Genomic DNA, 24,143 nt, shown 5'->3' with positions numbered 1-24,143 from the left:
CCCTTTCTAAATAAAGTTACTCACCGCCTGAATCAAACAGTTCCTACGTCTCAACTCCAAGAAACCCACACACACTCCACTGCTTAATTTCTCACAAATTACATTCTGGTAAAGGGAAATTTGACTGAAACAGATGGCAAAACAAGGTTCCCCAGGAAGCTGCCTATCCAAAACAAGAATCAAAGCATATGCAAGGTGAGTCTAGGAACAATAACTTGACGGGGCTGAAGGTACAGGATGTACGAGACCCTGGAGAGTACCTGCAGAAGAGCCTGGGATAGCCGAGAGCCAACAAGCCCTTCTGGGGTTTGCAAACCCAGTGACAGCAGGGGCCTGGCAGGAAGCAATGCTGGGGCCTCTGAGTGCAGATCACAGCAAATTCCCTCCTTTCCCCAAAGCAGGAGGCAGTTCAGTTCGCAGCCAATGGTTGCCTAATAGGAATGTGGATGGCTCAGTAAAGAATTCTCATGAAATGCAGGAGAACCCGGTTCGATCCCTGCTTCAAGAAGATCCCCTGGAGAAGGAAATGGCAACCCAGCCCCATATTCTCGCCTGGAAAACCACGGACAGGGAAGCCTGGTGGGTTATAGTCCGTAGCGTCACGAACTTGGACACAACTTGGCAACTAAACAAGAGCAACTAGGGCCCTCAGGTTTTTCTGATTTTTCAAGAGGAATCAGAATTTCTAACTTTAAAGGAAATCCTCTTTCTTTTTTCTAAAAGACATTTGGGAGCTAATTAAAATTTGTTTAGGCACTGTTCAGGCAAAACAAACAAACAAAAAAGAGCTTTTCTGCCCTATGGAAACATGGAATATTATCCTGCAACATCTTGTCTGCAGTGACATTTTATTTCACCAGGGACCAACCATTGGGTTTCAAAGTTGTAAATAAAATGATTGTTCTGCCTAACACTTAACTGAAATGCACTAAATGATTAAAAATGAGAATTGGTATCTTTCTAACAAGAGAGAAAGAAGGACCATGGAACGCTGTCCTTTAGAGATGAATAAACACATAGCATTTTACTGTCTTCCCCCATCAAAGAGTACATTTCTTTGAGAGACAGTCACAAGATACTTGTCCTGTGAGTCACTAAATGTCTTAGTTGACACTTGGGACAATTGTGGTATACAGGTTTTCTGTGTTTCTTGGAACTGTAAGATGTTGCCAACAAGCAGAGTAGAAGATGTTGTTTGTAAACTTTGTTCTCAAAAGCCCTGAAGCTTCAAGTAAGAATAAAAATGTGTCTTAAATTGGATACATTGCCTATGGCTTATTTATGGATGAGAGAATAATATGCACCCATATTTATTTCATGGACTAGGTGAATAATAAAGACCTGAATCAACCAAACTCCTGAAATAGGCAGCAATATCTTATTTACTTGGACAACTTTGAAACCGTCAAAGAGACAGAGGACAGTGCCTACCGATGTTCCTGGAGCTGCTGAAGGAACTAGGGAGTTTCCATCACATAAAAACAGCATTAGTGTCTTTTCTAAAAAATTGAAATAGGTTCTTTTTTAAAAGAATTCCTGGTTTTTTAAAAAATAGATTAATTTGTTCACAGCTGCAACTTTGACGTAGTACAGGACCAGAGTCAGGATAGAATGTGTTATGTTTTACATTTGAGTCAATAAAACTGATTCATTTCATACTGTGGAAATAGTTGGCATAGAGGGGATTTTTATTCCTTAAAACAGAAGAATGGCATGATGCCAATGATGGGAATTGTTCTGATTATTATTATTATTTTGAATTTAGGACCCTATTGGCATACCAGGGAACATTGTTTGGGTCTGCAATGGAAAGAAAGAATAGCAACAACGCAAAGAGTCATCACGCAGCTATCAAAATGTAAAACATGCAAAAAATTCCATCTCAACTGTCCAAGTCCACCTGGGGACATCCAGAACCTTTGATGAAAGGTTATTCAGCATGATTTGGCAAGAGGAAAAGAGCAAAGCCGTTCACTGCACAGGCGGGCGTGGAAGCCTCATAGGTCTGCAGCCTGAGCGCTTGGATCCCTGCAGCTCCGCCATGTCGCCATTGATCCCTGCAGGTCCCCCGTGTCCCTTCAGATCCCTGCAGCTCTGCCATGTCCCCACGTGAGCGGCTGGAGAGGCTCTGACCCCTGCATCATCAGTGTAGCTAAGTGATGGGTCAGAGACCTTCATCTGTGTGACTAGCAAGTCAGTTTCTAAAACCCTTGCTTTCATTCTTCTTTTTTTTCCCCGTTTCTTCATAAAAAGCTAGTTATGTTCATTACACTGCTTTGGTATTTCTGGTGATGCTCTTTTGAATATGAGCTATTATTGTTATCAAGATTGCCAGGAGAAATATCCATAACCTCAGATATGCAGATGACACCACCCTTATGGCAGAAAGGGAAGAAGAACTAAAGAGCCTCTTGATGAAAGTGAAAGAGGAGAGTGAAAAAGTTGGCTTAAAGCTCAACAGTCAGAAAACGAAGATCATGGCATCTGGTCCCATCACTTCATGCGAAATAGATGGGGAAACAGTGGAAACAGTGGCAGACTATTTTTAAGGGCTCCAAAATCACTGTAGATGGTGATTGCAGCCACGAAATTAAAAGAGGCTTACTCCTTGGAAGAAAAGTTATGACCAACCTAGACAGGATATTAAAAAGCAGAGACATTACTTTGTCCACAAAGCTCCATCGAGTCAAGGTTATGGTTTTACCAGTAGTCATGTATGGATGTGAAAGTTGGACTATAAAGAAAGCTGAGCATTGAAGAATTGATGCTTTTGAACTGTGGTGTTGGAGAAGACTCTTGAGAGTCCCTTGTACTACAAGAAGATCCAACCAGTCCATCCTTAAGGAGATCCGTTCTGAGTGTTCTTTGGAAGGATTGATGCTGAAGCTGAAACTCCAATACTTTGGCCACCTGATGTGAAGAGCTGACTCATTGGAAAAGACCCTGATGCTGGGAAAGGTTGAGGGCAGGAGGAGAACAGGAGAGCAGAGGATGAGATGGTGGGATGGCATCACCAACTTGATGGACATGGATTTGGGTGGGCTCCAGGAGTTGGTGATGGACAGGGAGGTCTGGTGTGCTGCTGCCCATGGGGTCGCAAAGAGTCAGACAGGACTGAGTGACTGAACTGAGCTGAAAATCTTATGAAACCTTTTGCAAAGCAGCTGATATTGGACAAAGCCCTGCCTGCATTCTCTGAGCTATGAGAATATAGGAGGACAAAAATTACACCCTTTTTTCCCCTGAAGTAGGTCCCCCTGCCCTCAGTAACACAAATGTAGGACAAACCATAACGTATTTTTTAAAATTTGAGAATACTATTCAAATGTTTAAAATGCTCACACCAGAGTTTCCCATTAGAAGTCTAGTTGTCAAAAACAAACACAGCCTTCCATTTGCGGTCACTAAATGTGAGTGGATTAGGTTATTTTTAGATCTGGAGACTAAGGTTTCAATTGGCTCCTGTCAGTAAATATCCAGGGCCATCACTCGATTCACTTGATAGGATCTGTCGGTAGCTCTGTTGTTAAGAATCACCATTTAAAAATAGCCACACCGGGATCTATACTCAGTATTTCTTTTTAATGTTTTGGTTTTCTGGCCCCAAAGTTCGTTAGAGCTTAGCTCCCGACCAGGGATCGAACCCTCCCTCCTGCACTGGAAGGCGAAGTCTTAACCGCTGGACTGCGTCACGATTTTGTAATAACCAATAGTGGAAAAGACTCTGAAAAAGATCTGTACATAAGCATGTATAACACAGTCACATGACAGCACCCCTGAGACAAACAGAACCTTGTAAATCAACCGAACTTGAGAAAAATTAAAAAATAAAAATAACCAGATGTCCAATTTTTTGACAGTTGAATGTCTTATCATATGTTGGCTAAATACTATATTTTCATACAATTATGTAAAAAAAAAAAACTGTAGTTGAACTGACATAAGATTTAAACTGATAAAATAAATGAAAAAAAAAAAAAAGGACTAGCAAAATTCCCAAGGAAAGCAATGTTCTCAGCATATAGTTTCATGTGTGTTTAAGGCAGTATTTCTTGAAACAATCTATCAACTTTCTTCTTTTTTTTTCAGGACAAAATTATGTGTCTAATATAGCTGCATATAATGCTTTGGAATCAGATCAGTTCCATTTCAAATAGTATGCACGGATATGAAACCTGTAATTACAAGGTTCATTTTTTTTAATTTTTATTGAAATTTAGAGGAATTAGACTCAGGTTTGGAACAAAGTTTGAGAGGCAAATGACTTGCTTTTACTAAATTCAGCCGTTTTAAAAGCACATCTCTATTAAGTAATTCCATTATGATTTTGTTTCTTCCACAACGGAATCATCAAAATAACGAGTTGGCTCCATTTCCTCAGAGATGTTTTGTGTTGAAACTGGAAACCACACTCAGCATTCTGTGATGGTCAGTCTTGTGTCCTGATCCTTTGGCTGCAAGGCTTTTCCCCAGTACCCAACATGTCCACATATGTTTCCATAATCCCCTTAAAAAACAGATGGCATAGCAAGAAATTCTTCTTGACTAGTTCATGAAAACTAAACTAGAATTTTGAAGACTTTCCTCCATCTAGTAGTATCAGCTCACAGTCAACAAGAGACAGAAGGCATTTGGTGGAAGATCTCTACCCAGTATTAGCCACCTGTAGCCCTAGTGTTGTGTGTTGAAATTAAAAGATAATGTATTTTATTGGAAGATAATTGCTTTACAAAGCTGTGCTAGCTTCTGTTGTAGAATGAAGTTAATCAGCAGTACGCATGCACACTTCTCTCCCTCTGAGAACTTCCTCCTGTGGCACCCCTCATTATCCCCCTCCCCAGGTCATCAGAGCACCGGAATGATAAGATAACCTATTTTAAATTGAGTTGACAAATATCCAAGGATACACATATTGTTATCTGTGGTTAATAAAACTCTATACTCTCACCATGGCTTAAAAATTCCATAAAAGTGTAACATTGTTTCTCAATGGATTCATGTCTCACTAAGTTCGAACAAATAACAGAGTGGCTTAAAAAACTGTTTTTCCTGGAAAAAAATGCAATTTGGGCCCCCAGTAAAGGATTCTCCCTTTGCCAGCTTTCTTTAGCTTTCTTTTACCTGGTCCTGCACACTGCCTGGAGTGGAAGAAGATTGGATAAGGGCTCAGTCCCTGTGGTCAAAATGCAGAGGCTGTATGCAATGATGTAGTTACATGACCCAACGCAAATTGCCAGCAGAGAGCCTCGCTAGAGAGCATAGCACCTTGACAAGCACAGCTGCTCGTCAACCTCCCCAATGCCCTAAAGTGACTGAGATTAAATCAGAGCTCCTCTTCTTACAGTAAAATCAACCTAATCATTCTAAACTAAGATATTGAAAAGTCGTAGCAGGTAAAATAGGTATTGAGGCTTACATTTTTAAAAGACGCATGTATCTCTCTGTCCATACACATTTAGATTAGATGTAGTGATTTATGACCTGGCTACTGTACAAGTACTAATGCTTAGTTATAACTTTGCTCACAAATCATTTTAGCTCTACTTTTTGGAAATTACTTTTAGGTTGACTTGTCAGTCATGAAGAAAGTAACTCCGTTTTTCATTGACCCTATTCTCAACTTGGTCATCTGTGTTAACCGTCAAATTTGACTTGAAATTTTGGCATTTTCTAGAGACAACCGTCTGGGAAGAATGGCTTCCATCACTGAGAAGTGGGGAAAGATGATCAGACTGAAGGCCATTCTTGGTCCTTTTGCGTCTGTGCATTGACAACATAAACTCTGTGATTCTTTGCAGTCTAACCGGGCTTTTGAGCAAGTAGCCCAGAGGAAGCTTTCCCAGTACAGAACCAGTCCTCCATCACCATTCGTAATTCTGGTAAGCTACAAACCGGTTTCTGGAAGTAACGACCTTGTAGGCCACGTGAGGAAGATGAGGCATCATACCCATCTTTTCCTGGAAGCTCCGATACCCCTCTCAGCACAAGGAAGTAGGCAATGCAGACTTCATCAAAGACACCACCTACTTCACTTCCTGATAGTAACTGCTGTCGTGGCTGAGGATACTGTAGAAAGACTGGCCAAGATGCTCTGCAAATACATCTGTGATTTTAGCGAAAACCAACAGCTACCATTTTGTAAAACATTCACTGTCAGGATTGTCCAAAAAATTCTTGTTGTGTCACTAACAAGAGGGCACAACTGATATCCTCTGTTTGTGGAGGAAGTGGTCTAAACAGGGTGGCTCTTACCTAAAACACAGGCAAACTCAGGACAGGGTTAGGACTGGCTCCGATGGGGTCCCTTCCTGCTGAAGGGAGACAGCACAGCCAGAACAGGATGAGGCAAGCGAGTATCTGTGGCTCCCTCCACAGGCGCACCGTTGATTTTCCATTGCTGTTACTGGGACTGGTTTCATTCAGATGTTTTTTTATGTTTTAGACTGAGACAACAGATGCGGTATACCCTACGTGACTTGGCGTGAATCTAATGTGATTGCAAGTCCCCTAAGAGTGGTCAGGTCTTCCCTAGTGGCTCAGACTGTAAAGCACCTGCCTACAATGTGGGAGCCCCGGGTTTGACCCCTGGGTCGGGAAGATCCTCTAGTGAAGGAAATGGCAGCCCACTCCAGTGTTCTTGCCTGGAGAATCCCATGGACGGAGGAGCCTGGCGGGCTACAGTCCATGGGGTCGCAGAGTGGGACTCCACTGAGCGACTAAGCCTTTCTTTCCTTCTAGCAGCTTTCCATGAGTCCACATTCTGATCAGTCAGATGGACGGACCTACTGTGTGATGTGTCATCAGGAAGGAAAGGCGTACAGGACACTTGTCTGGGCAAACGCAAATATTTGAGCAGCTGTATGGTTTGCTATAAGAAAGCAGTGAGGGTGAGAAAGGAGTGCTTCTAATGCAGGATACAAAGCAGTGAGGGTGAGAAAGGGGCCCTTCTAATGCAGGGTACAAAGCAGTGAGGGTGAGAAAGGGGCCCCCCTAATGCAGGGTACAAAGCAGTGAGGGTGAGAAAGGGGCCCCCCTAATGCAGGGTACAAAGCAGTGAGGGTGAGAAAGGGGCGCTCCTAATGCAGGGTACAAAGCAGTGAGGGTGAGAAAGGAGCCCCCCTAATGCAGGGTACGAAGCAGTGAGGGTGAGAAAGGAGCCCCCCTAATGCAGGGTACGAAGCAGTGAGGGTGAGAAAGGAGCCCCCCTAATGCAGGGTACAAAGCAGTGAGGGTGAGAAAGCGGCACTCCTAATGCAGGGTACAAAGCAGTGAGGGTGAGAAAGGAGCCCCCCTAATGCAGGGTACAAAGCAGTGAGGGTGAGAAAGGGGCGCTCCTAATGCAGGGTACAAAGCAGTGAGGGTGAGAAAGGAGCCCCCCTAATGCAGGAATATTTAGCCAGTTCAGTCTGTACTCCCTCTCACGCACCTTGCTGATGGAGAAACGAGTGCCAAGCATTCGCTGGCTATTGAAATGCTCCCTGCTGGGCAGAAACCAAGCGCACGACAAGCCCTGAGTCCTTTCGGGCTCCTGGTTTTCCTCATTGCTAGGGGCCTCCTTGGTGGGCCAGTGGTTAAGAATCTGCCTTGCAACGTGGGAGACCTGGGTTGGATCCCTGGGTTGGGAAGATGCCCTGGAGAAGGGAAAGGCTCCCTGCTCAACTGTTCTGGCCTGGAGGATTCTGTGGACTGGATAGTCCATGGGGTCGCAGAGTCGGACACGACTGAACAACTTTCACTTGCGATGCGAGGGGTGTGGTTTCCATCTCTGTCCGGGAAGATCCCACGTGCCCCAGGGCAGCAAAGCTCGACTTCCTTCAGGCTCCTTGTTTTCCTCACTCCTTCATGGACACTTTCCTGTGTGCTGTGCTCTGCTAAGTAGCTTTACTTGTGTCTGACTCTGTGACTCCAGGGACTGCAGCCTGCCAGGCTCCTGTGTCCATGGGATTCTCCAGGCAAGAATACTAGAGCAGGTTGCCATGCCCTCCTCCAGGGGATTGTTCCAACCCAGGGATCGAACTCCTGCATTGGCAGCCGCGTTCTTTACCCCTAGCGCCACCTGTGCACCAAGAGTGACTAAAGTGATGCCATCCATGCTACTGCACAGGGAGGTGGTTCCAGAGGTCAACTGCGATCTCAAGGACGTTTTCTCTCTAAACCATCTTTTTTTTAGCTTTTTGATCTGATTTCTTCAGGAAAGTTGAAATATTCTATGGTGTGGAGACAAAGATATTAATCTAAAGCATTAATGGCAAGTGAAACTCACTGCCCATAACCACCATGCAATGGTTTTGTGCCTTGGAAACATACATGAGCACATCCACAATAAACACTGAATAATCCTGGTTTTAAGCCGTTTCATTTTTATTCCTTTGTGTTATGATTTCCTGTCCTTTTAATTTCCAAGCAAGTATAAAAGTTCTCTTGGCTAAACAGTTCCTTGGCAACAAAATATGTAGCACCTTTCAAAACACCAAATGATATCTCTGATAATGGCACTAAATTAATGCACGTGAAAAACGGAAACCCAACGGGACCTGAAGACTGCAGTCCTCTGAGATGAGGTGGTGATGATATTAACGGCCAAGAGCTGACAGTGTTTGCTTATGTGTATAGAACGACCACCCTTCAAAGTCCAGGACCAGGGGGAGGAGTGATCTGTCACCTATTTTCTCAGAAGAGAAATACAGTGCCTTCCCAACAACTGTTTCCATTTGCCTGGGTAATCTGGATGAGGTACAACAATGCTTTTTCCTGAAGCATTTGGCTCTTGCAATGCATTTATATTTGTTTGAAATGAGGTCAGAGATGCCTGTCTATCACTCCCTTGCCCGTGGGTATGTGGCATGAGAAGGGACATAAACTGTAAAGTCAGAGCTCGCCTGGGATGTTCAGAGCACCACTGCTGACCAATCTGATCTTTATTCATGAAAAGAAGTTCCCTCAGGGAAAGGATAGAACTTGACAGCAGCTTGAACCATGATAGAGACGGATGTGGCGTTGGTAAATACATGGCATGTGGGGAAACAATTCACAGAGAATCCAGCATTAAGTTCTATGGTTAGGCTTCATCCTTTATTAGGTAGTGAGTAAAGACAACGGATGATTACAACTCCAACTTTAGAGACCATTTAAACAAAAATGGTTCCATAGTGAAGTGAAGCTGAAGGGATTTAGGTGTTTCTGAGGTTTCTCATATGGCTGATGGAGAAAATATGGCTGATTTATTTGTCTCCCAGCAAATCATTAAAGTTAGTCACATCTCGTGATCCAGGACCCCTCGATTGCACAGGCCCTGACTTTGGGTGGACCGGCTCCTCCGCTTTGGTGAGAATGGGGAAGGACAGCAGAGTCCACTGCAGCGAGGCTGCATCGATCAGCGCTGTGTTCTCCAACAGAAGGGGAGGCTCTAGAGGCGTGAATGCTGTTGGACAGGGATTCGGGTATGAACAGTGAAAAGTTCTGACAAAGCAGAAACTAACTGTCAAGACTGTCCAAAACTGGTCACACAAGACACAGACAGACCCAGAGAACAAAACACATGAGCTAGCTGTCCACCTGGCTGAACAGGGGGTCTAAGGGTGAAACAGAGGAAATGCTCGCTGAGGCCAGAACGTAGAGGTGCTGGCACACGCGTCATCGCCAGACGCTCTCAGAAACAGGTCCCAGCCCCAATCAGCATATTCAGGCAGAGGAGATATGGTTTGAAACCCCTCTTACCAAAGACTGATGGGACACCTTCTCTTTTCTTCTTTCCCTTCTTTCCTTCCTTCTCTCCTTTCTTCCTTTTTGCTTTTGGTTGGTTGTTTAACAAAAGATATACAAAGTCAACTCCTTTAGAGATGTGTTTATATGACAAATGTCTTTAGCTAGGTGGCGGAGAAGAACTCCAAAGACCATGTTTAATGTTGAGCACCAAGCACGCTACGGGTGTTTCTTAAATATAAAATGACAAATGCTAAATACCCATCTCTCTAATGGTTTCACCTTGCATCTTTAGATGCTCAAAAGTCTACTACATTTTAGGTAAGAGCAGTTTCACGAAGGCCATACTCAGCCTTTCTGTATATTTTTAAATAGTTCTCTACAAAACCTTTTCAAAAATATTTTTTTTTCTCTAAACCTAAATCTGGTAGAGTGGATTTGTACACGTTTCCATTGTTTGAAGTTTGAGTGTTATTATTCTTATTAACGCAACAGACTGGCTGCCTCAAACCCCATCATAGGTGATAGGTATATGTTAGCTTTCTATGGGAAAAAGCAAATAGCCTTTACCACAAATTAAAGGCACAGCTATTTTTATGCCATTTGTTACCAACTTAATGATAACATGTAACATGGGATGGATATATAATTATTTTATATAGATTTTCTTTTTATAAGTTATACTCTTAATCTTTCTAACATATATACAATATACATATATTTATATATACCCCTGATAAATCTTGTTTTAAAGGTAAAACATCAACTCCTTTCAGCCTTATGGTGAATATTGAAGGCTGTTAGTATTTCACAACTCCACTAGAGAAATGATGGCCAAGTGCAACTTAACAGTATTTTTTAACTCTATACCCCTGGTGTGAAATGAATGCAGATTCATTTTTCTTTGTTTTTTTCTAATATTTAAATATATATATATTACTTGTTTATATCATGTCAGTAGGAAATCTAGAAAAAAAAAGAAAAAAAGAATAACCCACCAACAATAGCTAATGTCTACCATTATAGTCAAAGCAGAAAACTTTGCCTAAGAGACAACCCTACTGGTATGATATAAAGATATTGCAGAGGTGTAATATTCTTTGTTTTTAGTGGATTTGTACTAATGTGAAAAATCTGCACTTTGCATTATCATGCTAGGTTAGGATTGTCCCTCATCTTCGAAACAGAATAGTTGTACTGGTTTCTTTCTGGACCCCCATGATGCATGGGGTTACCTGTTTTCAAATATAAGCATTTGAAAAACATTCTGTTTCCAGCAACACTGTCTTAGTGTTGGGGGGAAAGCACTCTGTGAGAAACTATTTTTATTAAAGTCTCCCCAACTCTATTCTAGGTCAGCCCTGTTCTTTTGTTCTGGACTGAAAGTCATCTCCAGGTTGGGCAGGAGGGGAGACGGTGAGCTGGGGACCTTCACCACATCAGATGGCGGTGTTTATCTTTTGACTGCTTACTGGCATGAAACAGTTGTTCGCCCTACCTTCTGCAATTCTTGAGAACCTAGTGGCTTAGACTGAGACGCAGCACTACTGTTTCACAAGACACCTAGTGCGTCTACCTTGGTTGGGATGAATACCCAGGAATTGCTGTCAGAGCAAGAGGACCACGGGTACTACTATTCACAGTGTTGCCTTTGTTTTTTTTTTGTTTTTTGTTTTTTTCTTTTTTTGCATTATTTTAATCTACAGAGTAAATGATTATCTATGTACACACTGGAACCAGTTAATGCCCTCAGACAATGTATAAGTTGTCTCATAAAGCAGGAAAGACAATGCAGGGGAAACAGGTGCCCAAAAGGCGTGTCGCAAAGGCTTCGGAGGTTCTAGGTGCCACTACAAGTCAAGGCCGGAGATCACTTCTAAACACTCGATGTTCAAGAGGAATGCTTTAATTTGGAGACAGTACCGCCCCTCCCGCCCGCCCCCGGACCTCCCTCTTTTACTTCATCTTTTCCATAATCTTGTCAGTTCACTACCAAAAGTCCTGGCTCTTCAGATATACTTTAAACTATAAATAAACGCTGCATAGTTCTCTGTTCGGCGTGTGGTTTGCGAGTTATTGCAGGCCGGCCGCGCTCAGTAGGGCGCGAAGAGCACCGGCGCGTGCGCGCTGCGCATGGGCCCCGGCGCCGGCCGCAGCAGCGCGGGGGGCAGCGCCGGCAGCAGCGCGGGCGGCGCGGCCCGCAGCCCGAACGGCGAGCCCACGGCCACGGCGGCCGCGGCGGCGGCCAGCGGCCCGGGCAGCAGGCGCGGCGCCAGCGGCTTGGACGGCTCCTTGGAGAAGACCAGCTTCACCTGCAGGGCGGGGAGAAAGAAGAGCAGGTGAGCTCAAGTCTCGGGGTTCAGCCGGAGCGTCCAGAAGAGGGGCTGGCTCGCACCCCCCACCCGGGTAAAGTCGCACCCTGGGAACGGCAGTAGAACCGTGGAAGACGGGGACGCCTGCTCAGTGTCCTGGGACCAGCCTAACGGAAGAGAACGTGAAAAGGAAAAGATACATACCGAGCATCGACGGAAAGCCTGAACAAGCTTCTTAGCCAGCTCAATATATGTATATATTATGTATACAATATATATACAACATATGTACTATATATATATACATACAGAACATTTTATGGAAAGCCTGATCAAGCTTCTTAGCCAGCCCAATATGTGTATTATTTATATATATATATACACATACAGAACATCTTATGGAAAGCCTGATCAAGCTTCTTAGCCAACCCAATATGTGTATTATTTATATATATACACATTATATATATACTATATATATATATATATACACATACAGAACATCTTATGGAAAGCCTGATCAAGCTTCTTAGCCAACCCAATCTGTGTATTATTTATATATATACACATTATATATATACTATATATATATATACACATACAGAACATCTTATGGAAAGCCTGATCAAGCTTCTTAGCCAACCCAATCTGTGTATTATTTATATATATACACATTATATATATACTATATATATATATATACACATACAGAACATCTTATGGAAAGCCTGATCAAGCTTCTTAGCCAGCCCAATATGTGTATTATTTATATATATATATACACATACAGAACATCTTATGGAAAGCCTGATCAAGCTTCTTAGCCAACCCAATCTGTGTATTATTTATATATATACACATTATATATATACTATATATATATATATATACACATACAGAACATCTTATGGAAAGCCTGATCAAGCTTCTTAGCCAACCCAATCTGTGTATTATTTATATATATACACATTATATATATACTATATATATATATATATATACACATACAGAACATCTTATGGAAAGCCTGATCAAGCTTCTTAGCCAACCCAATCTGTGTATTATTTATATATATACACATTATATATATACTATATATATATATACACATACAGAACATCTTATGGAAAGCCTGATCAAGCTTCTTAGCCAACCCAATATGTGTATTATTTATATATATACACATTATATATATACTATATATATATATATACACACATACAGAACATCTTATGGAAAGCCTGATCAAGCTTCTTAGCCAGCCCAATATGTGTATTATTTATATATATACACATTATATATATACTATAAATATATATACACATACAGAACATCTTATGGAAAGCCTGATCAAGCTTCTTAGCCAACCCAATCTGTGTATTATTTATATATATACACATTATATATATACTATATATATATATATACACATACAGAACATCTTATGGAAAGCCTGATCAAGCTTCTTAGCCAACCCAATCTGTGTATTATTTATATATATATATACACATACAGAACATCTTATGGAAAGCCTGATCAAGCTTCTTAGCCAACCCAATCTGTGTATTATTTATATATATACACATTATATATATACTATATATATATATATATACACATACAGAACATCTTATGGAAAGCCTGATCAAGCTTCTTAGCCAACCCAATATGTGTATTATTTATATATATACACATTATATATATACTATATATATATATATATATACACATACAGAACATCTTATGGAAAGCCTGATCAAGCTTCTTAGCCAACCCAATCTGTGTATTATTTATATATATACACATTATATATATACTATATATATATATACACATACAGAACATCTTATGGAAAGCCTGATCAAGCTTCTTAGCCAACCCAATATGTGTATTATTTATATATATACACATTATATATATACTATATATATATATATATACACATACAGAACATCTTATGGAAAGCCTGATCAAGCTTCTTAGCCAACCCAATATGTGTATTATTTATATATATACACATTATATATATACTATAAATATATATACACATACAGAACATCTTATGGAAAGCCTGATCAAGCTTCTTAGCCAATCCAATATATGTATTATATATATATATGTACACACAGAGCATCTCATGGAAAACCTGAACAAGCTTTTTCACCAACCCTATCTATCTATATAATATATACACACAGAGCATCTTATGGAAAGCCTGAACAAGCTTCTTAGTCAACCCAATATATGTATTATATATATAGATACACAGAGCATCTCCTGCAATGCAATATATGTATTATATGTATATATATACACAGAGAATCTCATGGAAAACCTGAACAAGCTTTATAGCCAACCCAATCTATCTATCTATCAATCTAATATATACACACAGAGCATCTCATGGAAAGCCTGAACAAACTTTATAGCCAACCCGATATATATATACATATTATATATATATACAATATATATACAACATATATACCATATATATACACATATATATACACACATACAGAACATCTTATGGAAAGCCTGAACAAACTTTATAGCCAACCCAATATATATATAGTATATATATGTACAATATATATAATATATATATACACACACACATACAGAACATCTTATGGAAAATCTGAATAAACTTTTTAGCTAACCCCACATATATATATATATATATACACACACACACACACACACACACACATATATACACACACAGAACACCTTATGGAAAACCTAATCAAATATTTTAGCCAACCCAATATATATATAATATATATGTACAATGCTATGTTATTATATATAATATATATATGTATAACTGAATACATATGTATAAATTTTATATATGTATAACATCACTTTTCTGTACAGCAGAAATTAACACAGCATTGTACATCAAGTATACGGCAATAAAACAAATTTTAAAAGAATAATGGAAACGGTAGAACATCTTTCCTTTTGGAGGAACTGGAAGATCCCAGAAAATGGCCTGATCTAGGAGTTGAATGGATGTGCAGAAAAGGACTCTGCTATCTTATTTTTCATGATAAATATACCTCCTGAGGAAACTATTCATCTTGAGAAAAAATAGGGAATTTTTTTATTCCACTCTTTACACACATTTTAACTAGGAGAGAATGGTCATTTTAAAATGTTTATTTTATTTTATTTATTTTTGGGTGGGCTGCCGGCATCTGGGATCTTAGTTCCCCACCAGGAGTCAAACCCGCCCCCTGTAGTCAAAGTGTGGAATGTCAACCACTGGATGGGCTAGGCAAGTGCCAGGGAATAGCCATTTTTAAAGAGAAACTGATTAATGCTGTCAGCTACTCTGACTGTGCAGATGTGACAGGAGCGTAGCACAGGAAGGTGTGAGTGCCAGTCAAGAGATGTAACAGTAATAAAATTCCGCGTTCACTAAAGAAGGGAAGAAAAATGACCTCCCCCGAAAACTCTGCCATGCTTTGCTTTCATTGGTACCAACATTCTGACACTGCGCTGCAATACCAGTTTACTCTCTGACGACTAGTGTTAGTAAGATGGCTGTTCTCATGAAGGGAATGTTCCCTTTTATGGAAACAGTGCTAGTTAAGCAGGAGGCTTTGGAAGCTAACATTAACACAATTTGACTTCTCTGTTTATTTAAGAACTATTCACTTGATTGTTGAAAGCGGCATCTCCACCGGTCAGAAATAGCACTCAGGTTATGGCTGGTGCTGCTGAAACATCCACTCTGAGCAGAATTCAAAGTCTCTTACAGCAGCTAAAATGCATTCTATGCAAAAGAGCAAAGGGAGTTCATTTGCATAAAAATGGGTAATGCTACTAAATTAATTGGGTCAACTCATTCTGAGGTCTCACAATAGATGATTGCAGTTTTCCTTTAACTGTGTTTTCACGTGTCGGCAGCACACAATAGCACTGATTATTAATAAGATCTATTTTGAAGAAAACAGATTTCAAAATGCATAATTCAGCACATACTGTAGAGCAATTGTTCTCCATCTTAATTTTTTATACACACAGTTATAGTTTATTATAGCTAAACAGTGCAGAACCCTGCGTCTCTCAGATGCAAGCTATGGTGACTTCAACCAGAAAAAAAGCCTATGCTTATAAAGCATTAGCTTAAGATGTCAGGAGGTTTACAGATTTCCCCCAAAATCCTATAAAAAGTGGGTAGATGGCCTAAAAGTGGGTAGATCCCTAAAATCCTATAAAGAGTGGGTAGCCTTTCCCTTCTCCAGGGTCTTTGCCCAACCCAGGGATCGAAACCAGGTCTCCCACATTGCAAGTGGATTCTTTACCAGCTGAGCCACAAGGGAAGCCCAAGACTACTGGAGTGGGTAGCCTATCCCTTCTCCAGGGGATTTCCCGGCCCAGGAATCAAACTGGGGTCTCCTGCATTGCTCTTGGATTCTTTACCAACTGAGCTATCAGGGAAGCCTATGCTTATAAACAAATAGCTTAAAATGTCAGGAGGTTTACAGTTTTCCCCTAAAATCCTGTAAAAATTCCAGGTTGGGACATCAGTACTAATATGCGTACTAGTGTAAAAAACAAGAGGGCAAGTCTCAGGAACTATTTCCCAGGCCTTAAATAGTGTCCTAAGGTGAATTTTCTTTTTAAGCGAGCCACGCCTTTCAGACTGTTGTTTAAAAGCCAGAATTGCTGAGGAAAACAACAGCAATGCTTTATCTCTTGGAGCTCTTATAAAGAAGCTGGAAGAATTTGTTCCTCACCAACCTTTCTTAACAGTACCTGCTAACTTCAGGTTCAGATTTCCTGTGATTACTTACCTGACACAAAAGAGTCTGGGTTTCCTTCCATCCCCATGCTCTATAAACCTGAGCCCAGCTGAAAAGATGTCTGACTTTAGCTAACCGGGACAGGAGCCCACCCAGCTCAGGAAACCAGTGATTCTGTTGGCGGCATAGGGGTTGGACTTAATCAGTCGTTTTCACTTGGGCGTCTTCCGTTTATCTCCCTTAGGAACTGACAAAATGAAATCCTCCAAGAAAGGCTCCGCTCTGCCTGGCAGCAGAAGTGACACTCACCCCCAGTGGATGCGCGGCCTTCTGCAGTTTGTTGTAAGGGCTGTATTTAGGTTTCGGGGGCTTGCCGGCAGCTCTGTCTTTGTGCCTTCTACTGCTAATGTGCTATTAAAAGCAACGAAAGGGGAGAGCTTTAAAGAAGTCATCCTCCAAACCCCTCATAAGTATTGTTTTAACCTGGGGAAGGATGTTAATTATTTCATGCAAGTTGCAGAAAGACAGAAATAAAAGAGCATGCACGTTTGTCCTTGGCTGTGGATGCCTCCAGGAGAGATACTTCTATGCTGCCGTTTTAGTCTATTTTTAACACATAGCAGGGTCTTCTTTTTCCCAGCTTCTCTCCTTATCAGAGCACAGATCTCAGTTTATGGACATTTACAAAGGAAAGAAATGTCTGAAGGAATTTTATGTGCAAATAAACCAAGGTGGCCAGGCAGCACGGATTTATTTCCATACTAATATTTACGCTCACATTTGCACAGCCAAATGTCAACCCCTTAAATTCTAAAGGTAAATAACTGGGGTGCATTAAAATCAGTGCAAGAAGGTACGTACGCATATAAAACACAATACAACATGAGGGCTGGGACTTCAGCGAGCACGGTAGACCCGATCCCTCCGGAAGGCTTTAGAGTGAAAGTGACTCCATCCCCTTCGCGGGTGGCCGCAGGATTCAGAACTACAGTGCACCACCGGGTAATAAAGCAGCAACGTGAAGTAGCGCAGCATATATATCTAAACAAGGAACCGTGGAATGCTGCACTCTGACCTTTAACGAAAAGCAACCCTTTCGAGTGGGAAACCTGGTAAAGAAGAGAGCTGCTGAAGGCCCCTCGCCTCCCACGCTTCATCTGTAACAACAGCACAGACTCACTTCAGACAGACTCACTTTAGACGCCCCTACATTTCAGTATTCCTTTAAGCAACCAACCTATGCACAAGTAAGGAAGGGGAGTGAGTAAGAAGCTAGGTGGATGGATGGGTGGGAGGGAGCGGAAGAGCAGAAAGGGCGCAGGGCAGGCCGGCGGCCCCTGGGGGCCCGCGCGCCCCCACTTCCCGGGCGGTTCCGCTACCTGTTTCAGCTGTGTCTCCGAGTTGACGTGCACGTCACAGATTTCACAGTGAAACGTTTTGTTCTGCAGGCCTGTGTTTCCCTTGTTCACTGGGCCTTTGCCTTTCACACCTGCCCTGGGGAAGGCTTTGATAGCCCCACTTCCGTTCCGAGCTTCTAGCATCGTTTTGTGCTTGGTACCTGCCAGAAATGTTAAAAAAAAAAAAAAAGAAAAGAGGAGAGAACTCTTAGCTAGTAATCGCCTCCAAGACACGATGCGGCAACACCGCGTGATGTGATGCTGTCTGAGTGCAGCGCTTCCGGGGGTTCTGCTTGAAACCCACTCATGACTCAGAAAACTGCAACCCTGCGCTCTGACCGCCGCGTGTAACAGGACTTAGAGCGCAGGCTTCTATGTCCCCGCAACAAACAAGCACCATCGGTACAGGAGTAAACGCAGAAGTCCTGAGGTGACCTTACATGGGCGTGGCTTCCTCTTGATGCTGATGAGACATGAAGGATACCTGATGAGGAAGGGTCATTTAGTTGCTACAGGTATAGTTGGAGGTGAGGTGTAACAAATGTAATCAGCTTAAACAGGGTGTGCTTACCGAGGTAGCACTAATTAAATACCCGCTTTCTGAACAGAATGCAAACAAGCTTTCCTGGCTGTGTAGTTTAGGCTCAAAGAAGGAACATAACAGTATAGAGATCTTAATGACTCTGAAAAAAAAAGGTCCTGTTAGGATAGCAAAGTTCACAATGATTGGCTATCAAATTTCAATTGTTAAAAAGAAGAAAAATACTATAAAAGGGGGATTCACTGGCTAGGTGGGTACACTCTAAGAAATGCTTCTTCTTTATTACACCAGCCACATTTGCCCATCTCACGTAGCTAATGTTACTCTACTCATCAACATTTGCTTTTTCTTTTTTTAAACACTAAAATTCAGGATGGCAGTGTTCTCTCAAAATTTCTCTTCACAATTTCCTTCTTGGAGTTGATAAATATTCTTTACTTTTCCTGTTTAGCCATGTGTTTTTGCTCTGAAATTTTCTTTTGTCATCATTTATATTCTTCCTGCCATTCTGGGTTTAAAAAATTGTTTTAGAGGTTTTATCATTTTAACTGTGTTTATGAGATGGGTTCGATCCCTGGGTTGGGAAGATCCCCTGGAGAAGGGAAAGGCTACCCACTCCAGTATTCTAGCCTGGAGAATTCCATGGACTGTATAGTCTATGGGGTTACAAAGAGTCAGACACGACTGAGAGACTTTCCCTTTCATTTATCAGTTCTGGAAGCACAGGAAAAAAAGAGATTCTTAACTTCTTGCTCTTGAACCAGCTTCTCATAACCATTCAACGTCAATAAAGAAAGATGTGGAGGGCTTTCAGGTGGGAGCCAGTCACCAATGTCTTCAATAAGAGGCAATGGATACAGGGAACAGGTTTATAGCTATATGTTTCTCTCTTGCAAAATGATAACTTTACTGAGTCCAATATTAAAAAATGCATATTTTTACAACTTAGATCCCTCACTTTGAACCTCTATCCTTAGGCACAGCAGTATTCATATATCAACATATTAAGGAAAGAGAAAATAGTCAACATGTTGGGAAAAAACCAGAACAGCTGAAATATGGAGCTAGGGCATCTGTCCATGGTTGTGGGGGTGGTGAGGCTGTCCTGGGTTTGTTCTCACCCCTCCCCCTGTGGTCTAATGACCCAAGGCTTCCTACTTTGTGAGAAGAACCATAAATGAGAGTAAGGCAAAGAACATTCTGGGGAGCAGTGCATACGTATATACACACATAATGAACGAATGAACGTGTCTATATCATACACACATGCATCATTTTGCCAAGCTTTCATGTGTGTGATCTTCGTACAGATGAGAAGCTTTTGTGTCACTATGTGAGCAGATGATTATCCAACAGTCTATATCCAAACTGATGATTTTATTGAAAATTTTTTTTCCATGCAGCTTATTCAGTCAAACTGATGGAGAATTCTCAGGGCCTATGTGGCTTAGGAATGTCTAAGCAGCAGTGGGTAGGAGAAAATTCTCACCCTGGGCATTTCTCTGGTTCAGTTCAGTTCAGTTCAGTCGCTCAGTCATGTCTGACTCTTTGCGACCCCATGGACTGCAGCACAACAGGCCTCCCTGTCCATCACCAACTCCCAGACCTTGCTCAAACTCATGTCCAACATGTCAGTGATGCCATCCAACCTTCTCTCCTCTGTCGTCTCCTTCTCCTCCCACCTTCAATCTTTCCCAGCATCAGGGTCTTTTCCAATGAGTCAGTTCTTCACATCAGGTGGCCAAAGTACTGGAGTTTCAGCTTCAGCATTAGTCCTTCCAATGAACACCCAAGACTTATTTCCGTTAGGATGGACTGGTTGGATCTCCTTGTTGTCCAAGGGACTCTCAAGAGTCTTCTCCAACACCACAGTTCAAAATCATCTAGTGGTCCAGTGATTAAGAATCCACTTTCCAATGCAGGGGATGGGGGCTCGATCCCCGGTTGGGGAACTGCACAGAACAACTAGGCCTGCATGCCACAGCTGGACAGTCCAAGGCCACAAGGAAAGATCCCTCATGATGCAGTGAGGCTCCTGTGTGCTGCAACCAAGACTCAGCACAGCCAAATAAGTAAATACTAAAAGAATTATCATCCTGACTTGCCTGAAGGCCCCTCCACTCACTCTGGTTAATATCTCCTGTGGTTTGAGCTGGTGTTTGATAGTGGCAACCAAACTGAGTCAGAAAGCTGTTCCTACCTGTGTGCAGATAGAAGTCCTTTATCTTGCTTGGGAGGATGATAGGAAAGCCTGGCTTGGGTAATCTGACTCAAGATTGAGTGTCAAGTGGATTAGGAAGAGGAGAAGGAATTAAAGATTTGGCCCCAGTAGTAGGGGGTGAGCAAAGGTAGGTAAAGATCTTAGCAACAGTAGATAAAGATTCAGAAAACAAAATATTCTCCTTAATGTCTTCGGACTCGCCTATGTCTGACCCTAGAAGAAGAGATAGGAACAGAAGGTATGTGAACGCTGGAGAGATTCCAACCTTGCAGAAAAATCACTGCATTGTGAGCCTTGTTGTTTCAGTGCAGTCCCTCCCCCGAAGCTACTAAAGACAGGAAAATTAAGTATATCCACTCATGCATGCCCTACGTGGATGCAAGCAAACACACACACACACACACACACACACACACACACACACACACACCAAACACATGTTTAAAATCATGCCAAGATTGGGTGAAAAACTCCAGCTAATAGCTTTGACTCTGGGGTTAGCATTCATCGTCTACCAGAGTGGAACTTTTGTACAGTGTGACCTCCTGCACTAGTAGCAGATTTTCAGTCATAATTAAATTGCTATTAGATAGTTTCAAAAGAGCTGAAAGCTTCAGTAGCCTGTCAGGGTAGCTATATTTGCTCCAAGTACAGCTACAATTAAGAAAACATGTACTCTTAATTCTCCAGCATTTACCTTTTTTGAGAGCTCAGACGTGCATGAATAATCTAGAAATAGTGATTATTGGGAGGATTTGTGCTCATTTTATTTTTCCAGCATTGCCCCTATTGTGCTAAATTACCCGCTCCTAGCTGTGGTATGAGATCGGTGACAAGATTATGCCCATTTTAGAGATAAACTGGGACTAAGAAAGATTAAGTTACTTGCCTGGTTCACAAAGCAAACACTACTTGAAGTTACCGATGGGTAGAAGGTGGATTTCTAACTAAGTTCCTAGAACTATGGGGATTTAGCTAGAAATCCACCAAGGATGTCTGAGTTAGCTGCATTCCAGTTCCACAGGAATCTCTCACACCACCTTTAATTTCTCTATGTTATTAATGCTGTCTTTTCTCAACTCGGATTTTAATTTGAGTCTTTCAGATTCTTCCGTTCTTCCCCTGTAATATGCCTTTCTGCTCGGCAGAGGATCCAGAACCAGGATGCTCTATGAACAGCAGTGGTTTTGTGATGGCCGGTTTGATCACCTCCGATTTCATCCATGTGTAAATATCCCTCCAGGCTGGTGCCTTTCCTTGTGACTGCACAGCAGGGCCCTCGGGGTGCAGTATTCTGTACTTTCAATGGGCTGTTTTCTTCCCACCACTTTTAAAAGGCTGGCCTGACAGTGACCTTCATTTGAAGCTTCCATGTTCCCTGAAATGCAAAATCGTTCTCCAACCATAGTTTAGATCCAGCAAGTCATAATGCTCCTAGAAATACTAATTTTGTCTGTTTGTTTTTTCTTTGTTTGCTTTCGATTGCCTTGGATCAGGACATTTTATCTGCAAAAATCAAAGTAATACGTGGTGTGGAGTGGATGGAAGTTAACTTTCCCTTTACTCCCCCATCATCTTTACAGATTCTACTTTTCAGATGGCTCTTTCTTAATTTGAATTTAATGCATTCATTTGTGGCTGCACTGGGTCTTAGCTGCTGTGCGTGGGGTTTCCTCTAGTTGCAGCGACCAGGGGCTCCTCTCTAGCCATGGGGTCTGCAGGCTTATCATCGTGTGGCCTCTCCTCCCCAGGAGCTCAGGCCCTAGAGCATGGGCCGGTAGTTGTGGAGCATGGGCTTAGCTGCACCTCAGCATGTGGGATCTTAGTTCAGGGACCAGGGATGAACCCGTGTCCCTTGCACTGGCAGGCAGATTCTCAATCAGTGGACCACCATGGAAGCCCCTAGATGGCACCTGAGTGAGGAACTGGTGTAAAGAAAAGGGAGGTAAGCAAGAAACCGGGATGGCTCTCTAAAAATAAACCAATCATCCATTAGGTCATCAGGGAAACTGGGGAAACTTCTTTAAAATGAAAAAAAAAATTACAATTCCTCCAAGGAGAGCTATTCACAGTTCAGTTCAATTGCTCAGTCATGTCCAACTTTTTGCAACCCCATGGAGGCACACCAGGCCTCCCTGTCCATCACCAACTCCCGGAGTTCACTCACACTCATGTCCATCACGTCAGTGATGCCATCCAACCATCTCATTCACTGTCATCCCCTTCTCTTCCTGCCCTCAATCTTTCCCAGCATCAGGGTCTTTTCAATTGAGTTAGTTCTTCACATCAGGTGGCCAAAATATTGGAGGTTAAGCTTCAGTATAAGTCCTTACAGTGAATGTTCAGGACTGATTTCCTTTAGGATGGACTGGTTGGATCTCCTTGCAGTCCAAGGGAATCTCAAGAGTCTTCTCCAGCACCACAGTTCAAAAGCATCAATTCTTCAGTGCTCAGCTTTCTTCACAGTCCAACTCTCACATCCATACATGACCACTGGAAAAACCATAGCCTTGACTAGATGGACCTTTGTTGGTAAAGTAATGTCTCTGCTTTTTTAACATGCTGTCTATGTTGGTCACAGCTTTTCTTCCAAGGAGCAAGCGTCTTTTAATTTCATGGCTGCAGTCACCATCTGCAGTGATTTTGGAGACCCAAAAATAAAGTCTCTCACTGTTTCCACTGTTTCCCCATCTATTTGCCATGAAGTGATGGGACCAGATGCCATGATCTTCGTTTTCTGAATGTTGAGCTTTAAGCCAACTTTTTCACTCTCCTCTTTCACTTTCATTAAGAGGCTTAGTTCTTCTTCACTTTCTGCCATAAGGGTGGTGTCATCTGCATATCTGAGGTTATTGATATTTCTTCTGGCAATCTTGATTCCAGCTTGTGCTTCATCCAGCCCAGCATTTCTTATGATGTACTCTGCATAGAAGTTAAATAAGCAGGGTGACAATATACAGCCTTGATGTACTCCTTTGCCTATTTGGAACCAGTCTGTTGTTCCATATCCAGTTCTAACTGTTGCTTCTTGAGTTGCATACAGGTTTCTCAGGAGGCAGGTCAGGTGGTCTGGTATCCCCATCTCTTTAAGAATTTTTCCACAGAGGCATATGAAAATCTTAATGGTGATCATCATGTGCCAGTCTTTTATTTTCTACTTGTGCATGTGCATTTAAAACATTTGGATAACAAAGTAATTATGTATAGAAC

The 24,143-nt window shown here is 41.9% G+C and overlaps 1 protein-coding gene across 1 annotated transcript in view; it reads right to left on the bottom strand.

Moving 5' to 3' along the window:
* Positions 1-11,672: 11,672 nt before the first annotated feature.
* The window catches only part of ZNF385D (zinc finger protein 385D), a 782,386-nt gene continuing 769,915 nt past the window's right edge, over positions 11,673-24,143 (bottom strand). The window contains exons 7-9 of the mRNA XM_052661397.1: positions 18,154-18,332; positions 17,084-17,185; positions 11,673-12,014 (exon numbers count right to left, since the gene is read on the bottom strand). Coding sequence (XP_052517357.1) covers positions 11,796-12,014; positions 17,084-17,185; positions 18,154-18,332 — 500 coding nt within the window. The 3' untranslated portion in view covers positions 11,673-11,795. The remainder of the gene's footprint in view (positions 12,015-17,083; positions 17,186-18,153; positions 18,333-24,143) is intronic.

This window comes from Budorcas taxicolor, chromosome 24 (assembly GCF_023091745.1).
Source record: "Budorcas taxicolor isolate Tak-1 chromosome 24, Takin1.1, whole genome shotgun sequence".
Taxonomy (NCBI): domain Eukaryota; kingdom Metazoa; phylum Chordata; class Mammalia; order Artiodactyla; family Bovidae; genus Budorcas; species Budorcas taxicolor.
This window is presented reverse-complemented; position numbering and strand designations above follow the sequence as displayed.